The sequence below is a fragment of the Nannospalax galili genome, unplaced genomic scaffold, assembly GCF_000622305.1.
Source record: "Nannospalax galili isolate Female #2095 unplaced genomic scaffold, S.galili_v1.0 scaffold107, whole genome shotgun sequence".
Lineage (NCBI taxonomy): Eukaryota > Metazoa > Chordata > Mammalia > Rodentia > Spalacidae > Nannospalax > Nannospalax galili.
Genome location: NW_008358490.1, coordinates 199,313 through 216,126, shown reverse-complemented (window position 1 = coordinate 216,126; position 16,814 = coordinate 199,313). Strand labels below are relative to the sequence as shown.

Genomic DNA, 16,814 nt, shown 5'->3' with positions numbered 1-16,814 from the left:
CTCCACTGGAGTCAGAGACCAAATCCAAGCCCATCAGATAGATCAAAATGTCCTTGCTGAAGCAGATACAAATTGTTGTGATGCATAACATGTGACAGGCATGCCCTGCAGCCCAGTCTGATGTACCCCCAGCTCACATGTGACCTCTGCTCCGGAGGCTGAGCAGCACCAGGGTGGCAGCAGACAGCTGACTTGGGCTTCCACAAACTTCCCTCTCTGGCTCTGGGCATACCCTCTTTGCAGGGTATGGTGAAGGAAATGGTGGAGGGCCTGACAGGGGAGGCAGGTCTCGAGCATTCTTGGTGGACTGCATCTTTTGGGGACAGACCCTGAGCCACTGTGTATCCTTTTTAATCCACACCTAGGACAGGCTCAGAGTTCAGGGCCAGCCATCTGTCCAGGCAGGCAGATAGCTAGTGGCTAGGTTTTATGTACAGCATATTGGGACTACAGAAAAAGGCCCAATGGCCAGGCCAGGCTGTTCACAAGCATCAGGGCTTGCAAGAGGGAGGACAGGACCAGCCCCCCTGCAGCCTCAGCGCCCTCCCCCTTGCTGGCACCTGTGTTCCCTGGGTGTTTCCTTCACTCTCTAGTGGGTCTGGTACCACCTAGAACTGTGTTCAGCTCCATTCCTTCGAGCCCAGCATCCAATCCCTTCACCATTCCAGTCTTGTTTTTCTCTCCAGTGTGTCCCAGCCTCACTAGGTATCTTCACGAGTGGTCAAGACCCCGTGCCTGCCCTTGAACATGGAATCCTACCTACCCAGCCTGGGCCAGAAGGAAGGTCAGATAACTACAGAAAAAGGCCCAATGGCCAGGCCAGGCTGTTCACAAGCATCAGGGCTTGCAAGAGGGAGGACAGGACCAGCCCCCCTGCAGCCTCAGCGCCCTCCCCCTTGCTGGCACCTGTGTTCCCTGGGTGTTTCCTTCACTCTCTAGTGGGTCTGGTACCACCTAGAACTGTGTTCAGCTCCATTCCTTCGAGCCCAGCATCCAATCCCTTCACCATTCCAGTCTTGTTTTTCTCTCCAGTGTGTCCCAGCCTCACTAGGTATCTTCACGAGTGGTCAAGACCCCTTGCCTGCCCTTGAACATGGAATCCTACCTACCCAGCCTGGGCCAGAAAGAAGGTCAGATGAAAAATCTTGTTCTAACCCTGTTCTTTTATACTGGGTCAGCCCCCCAGCAGGGGCTATCCTGGGAGAATCTATTTCCCCCATAGGCCACACCATCTTGTGGACACATCTGACCCCAGGAGTGACCAGCTGGCAGCCAAGTTGCTCACCTGTACCTGGCATATTGAATCCCGAGCATATAGTAGGTGTCTAGTGAGTTTGAGCTTCTTGCTAAGCTAGCCAGCAGCCACTGAGTGCCTACTTAGAGCCATATTCTTTTCTGAGCCCCATATGGATGTGGCTATAATAGGCTGAGCTCTGAGCCCTGTGCCAAGCCCATACTTGGCAAAGCCTCAGGAGAAAGACCCCACCCCATCAGGGTGGGTGAACCAAGACCAGACACCCATCACTTCATTGTAATCTCCCATCCGTGAACCAAGGGGGGCAGGAAGAACATCCCTAAGATGCTTATAGCCATGGTAGGCATTCTTTGGCCATTGCTGTGGCTCCCAAAGAACCTGGTCTGCACAGAAGCGTTCTGTTAAGACAGCCTCCCTGCCCCCAACCCTTGGGCATATGGGTGCTATGGTGCTTCTGACAGTGAAGCCCTTCTCCATCTGCCTGAAATACTGAAAATGTACTGTGGTGCCAAGGTGGCCTGGGGAAGCTTAATATGTTCCCCCAATAACTCCAGGGGGTGAGATGGCATAAGAACAACACTGTCATCTTGTTGGGGTTGCTGTGGGAAGAGCCTTCCTGGGCTCTGCCCTGTCTTCAAGGCCAGACACCCCCAGCTGATGCTGGTCCAGCCTTGTGCATCTTCTTTGAACATTGTCCTCTGCCCTAGTCATTCATTTCCTGCATCACCACCTCCCAGACCACCACAGCCTCATGTTCTAGTTGCAGTCACTTGTTTCCAGTTCAAGTTCCCAGGCAGGGAAACAGCATCTGTGAACTCCCTACATGAGGGGACAGTTTGAAGTCCACCTGCTACCCTGTGGGAGTCAAGGCTTGAAGATGCCCTGTGGGGACCTAGCTGTGGCCTGGGGCTGGGACCCGACTGCACTCTCCTCCTAATGCTGTATCTGGGTTTCAATCACCTCAAGAGCTATGTCTCAAGTTCCCGTGCTAGGGCAGGGAAACAGCATCTGTGAACTCCCTACATGAGGGGACAGTTTGAAGTCCACCTGCTACCCTGTGGGAGTCAAGGCTTGAAGATGCCCTGTGGGGACCTAGCTGTGGCCTGGGGCTGGGACCCGACTGCACTCTCCTCCTAATGCTGTATCTGGGTTTCAATCACCTCAAGAGCTATGTCCTTCCCCTCCCTTCCACATCCAGCTCTCCAGCTTGGGGCTCAGAAAATGGGATTCTGCCATCCACCAGAGCCCAGAAACCCTTTGACCAACAGTCTAGAGTCAGGCCAGCCTGGTCTACATAGTGCGTTCCAGGACAGCTGGGGCTACAAGGAGACCCTGTCTCAAAAAGACCAAAAAAAAAAAAAAATCCCCAATGGATATTGGCATTGGATGTTTGTAATAACTGCGAAACAGGTAAGAATTTTGGTAAGCTCATCTGTTAGCAAGCACCAGCAGTGAGGGGCGTTAAGACTTGGCCATTAGGAGCTGATTCCAGCTACAACCTGTACCACCTCTTTTTATTCCTTAAGACATGAAGGGTCAATAATAGAATTCAGTCTTTGTACTTTGAAGATTCCAAAATTTAGTTTTTTTGCTGTAGTTGCATGAATTGCATTTAGAAACAATTCCTCTCAGTCTATGGTCTACGTATTTACATGTTTACCTGTAAAATTATTATTTTGGGTATGTTTTATTCAAGGAGGGCTGATTCAACAACTAACTTTCTGTGTGACTTTTGCCAATAAGTGAAGCCCTTCCATAGGCTTTTCTTTTGCAAAACAAGAGCCTGAACTCAGATTCACTCTGTGACTTTCAGGACACAGTCTTGGAGATGCTGAGGTTAGTCTATGCTTTTACTTTCTATCCTGTGAAGCTTTTTAGAGTATTTCAGTTACCTGCTGCTCCTCTTCCATTACCATTTAATGTAAAAACAGCATGTTTCTGTGCAAACTAAAGACCCAACATCTTGAAAAGAATTTTAAATTGTATTGCAATTTTCTCTGACTTCAATAAGGTCTCTTCCAGCTGTCTTCTGCATCTCGGTACCGACACACACAGTTACTCAAGTGGTACCAAGCCTTTCTGGAAGGCTACTGGAGCTGCTTCTCTAAAGATGGCCTGTTCCGGGTACAAGGCTTCTAGACTATAGTGTGTAGGGGCATGCTCTCAGTGCCTCACTGCTAGATGGGACGATGTTCATCACCTGTTAGTGTGGGACATGAACTAGTTCCTGTCCCCTTTTCATAGAAATTCTGCTTGAAAGTGAGAATGAATTAAATGTCTCTATTCTATCAAAGCAATTACTTGTTGGGTGATTTTTCAGCATTATATGAAAATATGTGTGACATTTCTTAAATAAACAACCTTCCTTTCCCTCCCTCCTTTCCTTCCTCTCTCCCTTCCTCCCTCCTCCCTCCCTCCTCCCTCCCTCCTTTCTTCTCTCCCTCCCTTCCTTCTTCTCTCCCTCCCTCTCTCTTCCTCACTTCCTTCCTCCTTCCTTTTCTCTTCCTCCCTCCCTCTCTCCCTCCTTCCATCCCTCCCTCCCATCCTTCCTCTCTTTCTTCCTCCCTCCTTCCCTGCCTCCCTGTCTCCCTCCCTCTCTTCCTACCTTCTGTCCCCCCTCCCTCTCTCTCAACAGTGAGTAAATGTGCCCATTCTCCACATTCTGGTCAGCACTGGGTGTTCCTAATATTTTGATGTTCCTGGTCCTCTCTATCTTCAAATCCAGCTGAACCCCCAGCTGACATGGTGTGATGATTAATCAACCTGACTCTATTTGAAATCACCTAGAAAACACACTTCCAGGTATGTCTGTGAGGGACTTTCCAGAGAGGTTTAACTGAGGAAGGAAAACCCACCCTGAATATGGGAGGTGCCACCCCAGGCCCTGGGATCCCAGACTGAATAAAAAAAGCTAAAAAGACCGGGGTCTTCTGCAAGAACAACTAGTGTTCTTAACCGCTGAGCCATCTCTCCAATCCCAGCACCCCCATGGCAGCTAACAACTGTCTGTAACTCCAGTCCCAGGGGATCCGACCATCTCTTCTGACCTCCGCAGGCATTGCACGACACGGGTGCACATAACTACATGCAGGCAATACACGCATACACATAAAATAAAAATAAGAAATAAAATTTTTTTTAAAAGCAAAAAGGAGTAGGCCAGCTGAGCACCGACATTCACCTCTCTCTCTGCTTCCTGACTCCAGATGCAATGAGCCGCCTCACACTCCCACAGCCATACCTTCCCACCGGGGAGGATTGTATCTCTTCTTAGATCATGAGCTGAAACAAACCCTTCCATCTTGTTCTCGTCAGGTATTTTTCACATTAATGAGAAAAGTAACACACACAAGGGTCTCTGCAGGCTTCTGGGAACCGGCAGGAAAGGCTTTGTGGGCAGAGGAGTCTCTGGTGCCTGAAAGCAGCTGTTGAGAGCCCATTTCCTATCCTTGACAGGGTCTGACAATCCTTCCCCAGGCCCCTAGCAAGTCCTAGACATGATGGAGCATGGGCCAACCAGAGCACCCAGAGAAGCCTTCAAGCCTTGGCTTCTGGCATTGTTTCCAGTGTGAGCAAGACACTGGGAGATTGTTTTGTTTTGTTTGCTTTGTTTTGACACAGGTCTTGCTACATAGCCTAGGCTAACTCCCAGCTTTCTACATAGCCCAGGCTGGCCTGGAACTTGATCCTCCATCTTAGCCTCCTGAGTACTGTGTACCTCATCACATCTGACGATTCTTAAGGAGCATCCACTCTGCTCGCTGAAAAGCCTGTCCTGTTAGGGAAGAAACAATGGGAGAAGTGGGGTATTACCAGCTTGGTTCTCTACAGAAAGGCCAGGAGAGTATAAAATGAAATGCTTTGTCTTGCAAGAACCATGAGTGTTGGAGTGGGTACCCCTTCTACAATGTCAGGAATGGTCTACTGGACCAGACAGGGCTGGCTGGAGCACCCAGGGGCACACTGTTGAATGATAGCCTTCTTACTTTTGACACAGAATCTTACCAAGTTGCCCAGTCAGGCCTTGATCTAGTAACCCTCCTGCCTTAGCATTACCAGACTGCTGCACCAAGCTCAAGTGGTTATTACATATTATATGTCATCTTCCACCACACGTTGCTTTTCTATGAAAGCAGGGTTATGCCTGATGAAGCCTCAACTCCTCTCCCCGCTCCTCCACCTCACCAGCAGATGTAGTGACAATGTTGGTGGGAATCCTTGGCTGGGATAAAGGTAGGTGTTAACGAATGTCCTGGAATTGTGCTGTAAGAAAGAGTGCTGGCAAATGTGAGCCACCTGCTTGGCCAAAACATATGGACTTCCCAAGGACCCCGGTTCTGCTCAGGAAAAGGAGAATAGGTGACTTGGGGGTGGGGAGTAGAGGGGTGAGGGGGAAGGAGAATGCAGGGGGCTCTGTGTTTAGTGCAAGCACTGGGGTGGGAGAGGATTCTTGTCAGGATTCTGAGAAGGAGCTAAGAAGCTGCTGGCCTGAGTGGCTCCTAGCATGGCAGATGGATGGAAGAACCGAGTGAGTCACTGTTGCCCCCTTGTGGCTGCTTGAAGCCAAAGCTGCGCTCACAGAAGAAAATCTGCACTGTCCTGTCTTAGTCAAGGATGTGGAAAGTGGTTTCAGAAGTGGGGGGAGGAGCACTGGTCTCCACCCTGCCACCAGTTCACCATGTCGCTCAGAGCGACCACTGTACCTCTTCATCAGATGGGTAAGGGGATGGGATGAGGTGAATGGCTGAGCCCCACCAGCCCTGGGACAAACACTCTGCGTGCATTTTCTTTGCATTCTCCAAGGACAGTGTAGGTTGAGGCAGGGTACAACCAAGGCTCAGAGAGGCCAAGGCTGACCCTCGGCCACCCAACTGGTGAGGGGCAGGACTAGCACTTGAAGGCTAGTCTGTGACTCCAGATGCCCTCTCTCCCCTACCCTGTGTTTTGTTTTTGTATTTCTCATGGTCCCAGGTCTCTTCCATCAGTAACTGTGGCTCCAAGCATCTGCTGGGGAAAAGAGATCCGCGACAGACACTGGGGATGTGGTAGGCAGACAAAACGGGAACTAAAGAGTCAGTTGACAAGGTGTTCAGGCAGAGAGCAACCTCACAGACAGAGAGCCTTGAAGCATAAGAAGAAACTTTGGTCACCACCCGTCCATCCACCCCATCCATCCTCCATCCATCTGTCCATTCACCCACTTATCCATCCATCTACACACCTACATGTCCATCCAGCTGCCTACCCATCCATCCACCCACCCTTCCATCAAACACTGATCCTGAAGTCATACACCACTTCTCTTCCTAATAAAGAGAAATGAAATTCATTAGAAGAGAGTTACTAAATCTAGACTAAAGAAAGGAGTTTGGGCTCTAGCCCTCACAGGGAGAAGCAGCAAAGGAATTTTGCCAGCACATGTATGAAAAGGTCTGTGATGGCGGTGTACAGGGACTGAGTCACACACAATAGAGGCAGCTCTATCTAGAAGGATGGGGGTGTCAGAGGCAGTAAAGAATGAGCTTGGTTCTAGTCACTACTTGGGGTATGATTGTAACCAGTTCCCCATCCCTTCCTGCACCTCTTTGTTGTACAAATAAGTGCAAACCAGCAGAGCCCATTGCTAGTGGGCTTGCTGTAGCCAGGGAGCAGGCCATTGCCGATTGTCTTTGGCAGAGACGCAAAGGCAGGTGGGAATGTTCTAAAAGGAAAGGAAGGCCAATCTGGTGTCCACTTGGGGGTTGTTAGTATGAGATGAGAAAGCTGGAGGTGGGGGAATGAGAAGCAGGACATCTCTGTGACTGGTTTGGACTTCCTAGTTGGTGTTGAGTTGGAAGCTGAAGGGATCAGTGGGCATCTGTGGCTGTCTGAGCCTGCTGCCCTGGGCTCCTTGCTGCAGGAGCTGGCTGTGGCTGGTTGGGCCTTGGCTTTCTGGGCTGCTTGCTGCAGGGGCTGGAAATCTGTTTTCTATTGGGTGGGACACTCTTCTTTTTAAAAATATTTTATTTATTTATTTATTTTATGTGTATGAGTGTATTGCCTGCATGTATGTGAGTGCACCCGTCTCGTGCAATGCCATGGAGGTCAGAAGAGGGCTTCGGATTCCCCTGGAACTGGAGTTAAGGACGGTTCATAGCCGGCGTGTGGGTGCTGGGAATCAAACCCTGGTTCTCTGCAAGAGCAGTTGGTGCTCTTAACTGCTGAGCCGTCTCTTCAGTCCCAAGGGACACTGTTCTTTTATATAGTCAAGGTTTCAAGGTTCTGAAGATCAAGGCTCAGTCCCAAGAACCAACTCCCATAAGTTGTCCTCTGACCTTCACATGTGCACTGTGGCACATATGTGCCCCACCCTTCCCCCAGACAAAGAAATATAATAACCAACTAGTTAAATAAACTAAAGAGGGGCTGGAGAGATGGCTTAGCAGTGAAAAGCACTGGCTGCTCTTGTAGAAGACGGGTTCAGTTCCCAGCACCCACATGGCAGCTAACAGCTGTCTGCAACTCCACTTCCAATGGATCTGATGCCCTTTTCTGGCTTCTGCAGGCATTGCACATGAGTGCACTTACGTATCTGCAGACAAACTCATATACATAAAAATAAATACATTTAAATGTTTTAAAAAAGAAAGAAGTCAGGTGTGATAACGCACACCTTTAATCCCAATCCTTGGGAGGAAAAGACAAGCAGATCTCTGTGAGATTGAGGCTAACCTAGTCTACATAGAAAGTCCAGTCCAGCTGGAGCTACAAGGAGACCCTGTCTCAAAAAGACTCCAAAGGGGGGAGGGGCTAGAGAGATGGCTCAGTGGTTAAGAGCACTGGCTGCTCTTCCAGAGGACTCAGGTTCAATTCCCAACACCCACATGGCCTACAACTCCAGTTCTAGGGGATCTGACACCCTCTTCTGACCTCCGTGGGCATTGCATGATCTGGGTGCACTTACATACATGCAGGCAATACACTCATACACATAAAATAAAAATAATATTTTTAAAGAAGAAAGAGGGGAATGGCCAGGCATGGTGCCACACGCCTTTAATTCCATCACTCGGGAGGTAGAGGCAGGTGAGATCTGTGAGATCCTTGATCTCTGAGATCAAGGCCAGCCTGGTCTATATAGTGAGTTCCAGGCTAGCTGGAGTTATAGGGAAACCCTGTCTCAAAAAGACAAAAAAAAAGGGGGGGGGAGGAAGGAGGGAGGGAGGTTCCTCCAATAGACCCTCCTCCTTGGGAGCACTTCAAAGAGTTATCTCATTCTAGGTGACCTTCAGCACCCCAGGATCTTTGAGCCTTCAAGGTTAAAGATCACCTCAGTTGATTTTTTTTTCCCAGTGCACATTCGGTGCTTGGATGCAGGCCGCTGTCTCCCCTTCAAGCAGAGTCCACATTGCATGCAAAAATGTAGGAGGGATTCAGCATTTCTTTCTAAACTTTTATCACTTTACCGCTGCAGTCACCCCACCTCTGCATGGTGAACTCTTGTCTCCAGTCCCCAGAGTGCCAACCCTCTGTGTCTCAGAGTCTTCTTCTAGGCTACAACTGCTGTTGCATACTACACACAAAGCAGTGTGTTAGAAAGATCCCAGGGTCTCAAGCCAGGAAAGGCTTTGAACCTGTATCTTAGCTGTTAAGTCACTTAACCGCCTTGAGTCTTGGTATTCTCCTCTGCCAAGGGTTGGGCAATACTGGGATCCATCACAGAGGATTGTTTTGAGAATAAAATATGGTTAGACGTATAAGACACCTACTGTGGTTAATGGTTGGCCTGGTGTTGAAGCTTGTTAATAATTGTTTGTAGCTAGACAAGGTGATGGAGCCTATAATCCTAGCCCTTGGGAGACTGAGGAAGGAGGATCACATGTTCCAGATCAGCCTGGACTGTAGAGTGAAACCCTATCTTAAGAAAAACAAATGTCTGTTGAGTTGAACTGATGAATGTTCCCCTGGGAGGTAGAGACATGAGTCCTGGTTAAAGGAATATGTGGCTTGGATAAGTCACTGCCCTTCTCTAAGGCTCTGTTTGCTTGATTAAAAATCACAGGGATTAGATTACTGCAACACCAAGGTTTGTATTCTGTGATCTCCACACTGGCTCAGAGACCTGGCATTCAGAGCCTCATCTCCATCCACCCTCAGGGCAGACATCACTAGCTGATCAGAGCATTCCAAATTCAGAGCCATGCTGGCCTTGGAATCTTCCCACAAGGCCCCTTGGAGGCATCACCAATCAAATCCGAATTGACAGTTGAGAATAAACCGACTTTTCATTACTGGCTGGTGCCCTCGTTGGGCAGGACGAAGTGTCAGAAGGGCAGGAGAGGACACGGTCAAGGTGAACGGTCTGTGGTGGGTCTGGGGAAAGGCACAGGGCGGTGAAAGGTCTGTGGTGGGTCTGGGGAAAGGCACAGGGCAGTGGCAGGAGTGGGTGGAGAGTCCAATTGGGCTACCCATGGGGGCACAGAGCCACAACTGTCATGCTGTTTGTGCCACACCAGCCCCTCTTTACCAGGGGAAACTAGATCTAGCTCAGTGGAGTAGCAGAGGGTTGGGAAGGGTGTTGGCTACCCACCAGACAACCTGCTCTTTAATTTTTGTGGACTCTTTATCCTTGTATCAACCCTGCCAGGGACTTAGATTCCTTTACCTTAATGGTGAGGAATCTGAGACACAGTTCATTGCCATGATGAGGAGTTATAAACCTATCACAGTCAGTGTGGGCTGGATGTCAGCCTTACTCATCATTGTGAGGCAAATCTCATGGTCTGTGCCTCACTGGAGCAGGGGTAGCAGCCCGGTCCATATGCTATCCAACTTATGACAGTCCAACTGATTCCTCCAAGACCAGGAGGCAGACAATGCCTGCTCTGCCACCTGTGCCTGGAGCCTTCTGTCCTCAAATTCCCCAGCTCTGATCCCTCATCATACCCAGGCAAGCAATTGAAGTTAAATATGCCCTGATCTGTATTAGGAGAAACCAATGCATTTGCCAAGTTTGGGACTCCTAAGTGACCATCAACTAATAACACTCCAACCCCTACATGCATCTCTCTCTGCCACTCAGCAGCTAAGAATTGTTCATGACATTCATCAGGAGACCAAGGCCCAGAGATGGTGAGTGATGGTCCAAGGTCACATAACCAGAGAGAAGCAGAGTTGAATGTTATCTTCAAAGCCAGTCCTCCAGTCAGTGGTCAGGAAAACAGAGGTACCTGGTCACTCAGAGGGCTGCCTTTGTTGTTGCAGAGACTGACCACAACAGGCTATAACTATCCATGGAGTTTCTCTGTGGATACACTTATACTGGAGGATCAACCTTAGCCATGAGGTTGGGCAGGATGTGCTCATCCCCAGTAGCCAAGGGAGCTTACACGCCATGGCTCCCGTCCCCAGTTGGCTCTGATTGTGGTTGACACATGCTGCAAGCTGGACTTTGATAGAAATGCTTCTGTTATGTAAGGGGTTATATAAGTCACCGTGTGGTGTGTGTCCTGTGTCATCAAAGGTTCTGGCAGGTTGCTGTGCCCCACGTGGCCTTTGCATGTTACCTAAGTCAAGGTGGTCAGCTGTACTCCCTCCCCAGAGCATGGGTAGTTACAGTGAACCAGGAGAGCCACAGTGAACTAGCACATGGCATTGGCCTAGCAGAGAGGGGAGAGTCAGGGCCAGCCCTAATTGACAACCAAGGACTAGAATTTGCTGCCAGCAGCAATCTGTCATTCACTGCACACGGGGCCAGTCAGTCCTGCCTCCAATTGCATGGCTCTTTGTTGGACAGTAATCCTAGCACCTGGGGGAGTGAATGACTTCACACCTGTTCCCTTCTACCCTTGGATCAAGTAGGATTCCCTACTGCTGAGGTCAGAGGTCACAGGGAGTAGATCTAGCAATGGGGATGCCCCAGCTCTGTACTGGTTTAGTCCCAATCGCCTGAGCTCGTTGCTCTAATTGGGAGCCCCTAGCTGGACACCAGAGTCCAATCTGGAGTGTGCCTTCAGCTTTAAGTGCCATCCCCCCCGAGAAGCACAGATAGCCATTGGATATAATCATAGTAACTACCAATGCCCTTCACCAATGCCTGCTCCATGCCTTGGCCATTCTGGGCCCTGGAAACTAGAACAAACCTGAAAGCCAAGCTCTCTCCCCTATAGCATTCACCTGGCCAGAGACAGACCACAAAACAAGACACGAAGCAGCTGTTTCCAGTCAATGGGATACATGCTAGTGGAATGGATAAAATATTGAATTCAGCAAACAGTAAGAAACCACTCTGCCAGGCCTCGGTAGGACAGCCAACGTTACGAGCTCTGGAAAGGCTGGTTAGGGTTGTGTGGGGGTTTCACCACTGAGCTATAACTCCTGGCCTGGAAAGACATTTTAAGGTTGGACGTCTCTGGAGCACGTGAGCCGAGAAGTGTGGAGACAGGACCATGAGAAGGAGATGCTGAAAGGCGTGATGCGAACCTATAGGAAGCTGAGAGGTGAAGGGAGCAGCGATGCTCTTGGAAGAAAGCAGCCTCATTCCAGGGTGCAGGGCCCGTAGGGCGCAGGGAGGGTGCAGACTGACAGTGTAGGAGTGGGGCCAGGGTGTATGAGGCAGTCTCCCAGCAGAGCGGGAGCTGGTGGGGAGCAGTCCCAGATATTGAGATGCTGCAGATAACGTCTCTGTGCAGGCAGCAGGAGCCCTGAGGGGAGCTGGCAGGAGCCTGATCTATTGGCCACTCAGCCTCAGAGTGCATTAGTAGTACACTACACCAGGTGCTCAGAACATAAAGGATGGTGCCTGCCTATGTTGGTCAGGGTAGGTCGGGAGATGCTGCAGAAAACACCTTCAAATCCATGGGGTTTAAAACAGTGATGACACAGCCCTCAACCATGCCAAAGCTGCTGCGCAGGGGACAGCTGTCAGGAGCACTGATGGCTGCCACTACAGGGGTCACAGCCCAGCCTTGTCTATCCTTCCCCGGTCCCACAGCACAGGGGAAAGCACAGAGAACTTCACACTGGCTCTGGGTGTCTGAGTCACAGCTCAGGAGCCCTGGGTTAGCCCCTCCAGAGAAGGGAACCTCAAGTCACTGTAGGCAGGTACCTAGTCCCCACAACACTGTCTCCTGGCACCACTCCTGAGTGAGGTCACCTAGCCCCACCCATCTGGCATTTAGGCAATGAGACGAAGGTGTGGGCTAGTGTGCAGACAGGAGGACTAGAGAAGGTGGCAGAAAGTGAAAAGGGAGGAGGGGAGGAGAGGAGGAGTGTGGGGGGCACAGAGCTGGGTGCCATGGAGGCCTGGCTCATGAGCACTTCCCAGGCGACCCTCTTTGCCATGTTGCTGTCAGCCTCACCTTCCCTCTGGGCAGTTGGTGGGTAGGCCCAACACGGCCTGGGTTCCCTTGCTTGCTCCAAGTGAGTGGGCCCTGCTTGCAGCCCTGCCGGCGTTGGCACGGTGACAGTAGCCAAGTGTGCAAACTTGTGCCATTGTCCCCAGGCCAGGGGGAGCCATGGAGACTGGCTAATATGACACAGGAAAATGTTTGCTGATGGCAATTCTATGGGCTTTGTCCACCTCTTTCTCCATCATGACGACTCGATTTAAGTCCCTAACTGTTTGACTACAAATGCAAGGGGACCGTGCAACGCCACCCTTTTGTCCAGCCGCGCTGAATGGGCAATTCAGGCTTTGTGCAGCTCAATTGAGGAAGCAAACATAAAGACAAGATTCCAGAGAGCTGCGGTTCCCTTCCCATGGATATCCCAGCACCCCTTAGCCAGCCAGCCCTTCTAGGCTACCTTTCCCCACATCAGCATACCTCCCCACCCCACATGCCCTCAGGGTCCCCATCCCAGGGGTTCCTCCAGTGAGGGAGGGTGGGAGAGGGGAGAGACACGAAGACAGAGACAGTCCACACTCAACACTCAAGGGCAGAGGGAAAGCAGCCCATCCCGGCTTACCCCATCTGATTGTCTGTCTGCACTGGAGCATGGCAGCTGCAGGCCTGGAGTATTTGGGAAAGGTTTGGGTGCCTGTCTGCACTCCGTCCAGCCGCCCTCATCCCTGGCATTTCACACACACACACACACACACACACACACACACACACACACACCACCCCCTTGAGAAACCAGGGTACCGAGGTCAAGGGGAGGAGGGGCGTGGAGGCCGGGAGAGTGGGGCTGAAGGGTAGAAATTTACCGGGAAATGATTGCATTTGGGAGCTGTCTTTTTTTGTGATGGTCCCCATGGTGACAATTTGTGACGGCAAAGAATGTGGGACCGGGGCGCCGCCGCCTGATTGGGATGCTTTGTATCTGGAGAGGCGCTCCTGATTGGCCTGAGGGCCCCCCAGCTCCGGACTTGTCCTCCATTCAGCCCACTCAAGGGCTGCACAACTGCTCCTCACCCTGCACGGAGCTCGCGGCACGCCGGGCCTGCCAGGGAGGGTCTACCGGTCTACGGTGGGGAACCTGCCCGGCCACGTTGGCGGGGCCCGGCCTGCACCTTCGGTCAGTGTGGAGGCCCCAGCGGCTCGGCCAGGCTGGGCCGGGGGTCTGGGCGGGCTGGAGTCTGGGGGAGGGGCGCACTACTGTGGGTGGTGGCCGAGGAGGCATGAAATTGCGGCAGATGCTTCCACAGGGGAGTCCCCGCTGCCTGCCTGCAGTCTGGGATGAGTCCGCGAGGCAGGTCTCCATTAAGTGCTAGACAGGGGTCCTGCCTGGCCCTGCACGAGAGTTGGGGGTGGAGCGTGGGGACCGCGGAGGGGGCGGGGTGGTGGGAGGGGAAGGCCACCACCAGGAAGGGGGAAGGGGGCTTGGCCTTCTTTAAGTGGAGCGGTTGCTTTGGCTCTGAAAATCAAAACTTGGATGGCTAGTTGTGCACATTGGTCATGCAGGAGGTGGGAGATGCGACCAGCTAGGAAAGTAACCCCAGCAATGCTACTTGTAGCTGGGTGGCTTCGGGCAAGTTACTTTTCAAGAAGAGGGCGTCCAACCCCAGACTACATGACATAGTTGGCACCTGTCCCATCTCAGATGTTGAAGAAATGCTGAGTGATTTACAAGTGTCCCTTGGCCCACTGGCTATTTAGGTTGGCAGAGTGCTTTTTAAGCACCCAGTCCCCAGTGGCCCTGGGGAGGGTGTGGCTGCCCTAGAGAGACTCCAACTACCTGTTCTGTTCCCCAGGTCTGCTCCGTGCTATCCTCGGAGCTACCAGCCCCCAGCAGGACCCACACTCTTCATGGAAAGCCCCGCGCAGTCCCCCTGGTGATGGCAGCCGACAGTGACGTGAAGATGCTGCTGAATTTTGTGAACCTGGCTTCCAGTGACATCAAGGCGGCCTTGGACAAGTCTGCACCATGCCGCCGCTCCGTGGACCATCGCAAGTACCTGCAGAAGCAGCTCAAGCGCTTCTCCCAGAAGTACTCGAGGCTCCCTCGGGGCCTGCCTGGCAGGGCCACCGAGACCCACCTACAAAGGGGACCTGAGGACCGGCCTGGGCGGCTGCCTCTCCATCCCTGTCCCCATTCCAGCCCTGGAGGGGGTGGGAGCTGCAAGGAGAAGGCCCTGGGGACCCCCTTTGGGGAGGAGTGCCTTTCTAAGGAGCAGAGCCTCCAGGGACTAAGTCCAGAGGCTGCTAGGCCTGGCCAGGTGCCCATGAGGAAGAGACAGCTACCCGCTTCCTTTTGGGAGGAGCCAAGGCCCACCCTCAGCTACCCAATGGGGCTGGAAGTGGGCCTGGGAGCCAGGGAAGCATCTCTGTATGAGAGTAAGAAAAGTTGCAAGGGCCTGGAGTCCCTGGGTCCTGAGACTGCCCCGTTGCCCATGTCCCCTAGGGCACTGGCTGACAAGGAGCCACTCAAGATGCCTGGGATCTCCTTGGTAGGCAGCCTTGATGCCTGGGGCTACTGCCCCTTCCAGTACCATGGACAGCCCATCTTCTCTGGCCTTCCCGGGGTTCTGCCTCAAGGCCCAGTACCCAGCCTGGGCTTGTGGCGGAAAAACCCAGCCTCACCTGGGGAGCTGGCCCACTTTTGCAAAGATGTGGATGGCCCAGGGCCCAAAGTGTACAGACCTGTGGTTCTGAAACCCATTCCCACCAAGCCAGCCATGCCTCCACCCATCTTCAATGTCTTTGGCTACCTCTAGCTGGACTGGGAGGGCCTCCGACCCCTCCTTCAGCCTTCAGGATGGGGTCCCTGATGAGTTCTCTGCGTCAGAAGGGAGCTAGGCAGTGGCAGGGTCTCTTGGGCATCTTTTCTTTGTGTCAGAGGGCGGGCTGCCTCAGGCAGGGGCCTCCTCAGGCAGACACCAGTTTGGTCCTTATAGCCTGTGGAGCCAGGCACAGATATCCCTTACTCAAGCAGGCTGGTGTCCAGGCCGTTATCTCCCTGTCCCTGCGGAGACCATGGGTAGTGGGACCCTAATCTGGCAGCCACCCAGACACCAAGTTCCACACCTGTTCAGTTGCCACCCACTGCGGGGAGGGGCCTCTCAGTTCTTTTGTTCTTTGTAAATATTGAGAAAGTTAAAAGAATAAAAACATTTCTTTTGCAATTTCTACCTTTTGGGTGTCATAAAGTGGAACCATCCCAGACTCAGCCAGGGCTGATACAGAGGAACTGGCTACAGGGATGCCAGGACTAGAAGATGCTATGACTCAGTTTTCATAAGAGAGAGGTGGGGAGGGATGTGGGGAGGCCCTTAGGGAAATGTCCACATGTCAGAAGATAGAGTGAGCAAGGCCTGGACCCCAAGGGTGCATGATGCTCTGACCCAGGGGAGGTAGATCTATAGTTCTGTCTGGTCTGTGCTAAGGTGGTTGAGCCAACCCTGGCCAGTGGGAAAACCAGACCAAACAGGATTTCAGTTCCTTATGGCCAAAATAGGTGATTTGACCAAGCTGTCCCTTTGAAGCAGGATCATTTGTTATATGTCCATGGCAAACCAAAACAAGGCAAAATAAAACCAAAACCACCAAACTCTCAAACCCTTCTAAGTAGCAGTCTCTAGCTAACTCATGTCCAAGTTTTCTGATTGATCTCAGTCACTGTCATGTTTCAAGCACATGTCAACGGAATGACAAGACTTCTGCTTGTAACTGAGTAGAGGGGTGTGCTGGGGGCAAGTAGTGGGGGGCCTGTCCTGATAATTCCCAGACAGCAAAGTCACCGGAGGGGAGTCCTGAGCATGGGCCCAGGCATGCTTTGTTGTGGCAGTGATGTAGCTGAGGGGTTCCTGGGTCATTAGGCCACACAGTTGATCAAACCACCACCTTCACACCAAGCCTGGTGCTGGGTGAATCCCTGCCCTCAGCACAGGGGACTCTATCAGGTACATTGACCTCTTCTGCCCTGGCTTCATCGCTTAGCTTCTGAGTCAGTCTTTAACTAATGCAACCTCTAAGAGTAGAGACTGCACAGGGCCCTTCTGTTCTAGCCTGCTTTCCCCAGGACCCATCAAAGCTGGGAGTCCACTGGAGGGGGCAACTGGCCAAGAGGATGCAGGCAGTGTTCCCAGGCTTTGTCCAGTGGCCTCAGAAGATTTCAGTTACAGATGCTGATGTGTTAT

At 51.9% G+C, this 16,814-nt stretch overlaps 1 protein-coding gene across 1 annotated transcript; it reads left to right on the top strand.

Annotated features, from left to right (window-relative positions):
- The first annotated feature begins 13,566 nt into the window (after positions 1–13,566).
- Fam181a (family with sequence similarity 181 member A) lies at positions 13,567–15,729 on the top strand. The gene is made up of 2 exons (XM_008821689.1): positions 13,567–13,753; positions 14,430–15,729. The coding sequence occupies exon 2, from the start codon at positions 14,514–14,516 to the stop codon at positions 15,390–15,392; it is 879 nt and encodes a 292-aa protein (XP_008819911.1). The 5' UTR covers positions 13,567–13,753; positions 14,430–14,513; the 3' UTR covers positions 15,393–15,729.
- The last annotated feature ends 1,085 nt before the right edge of the window (positions 15,730–16,814 follow it).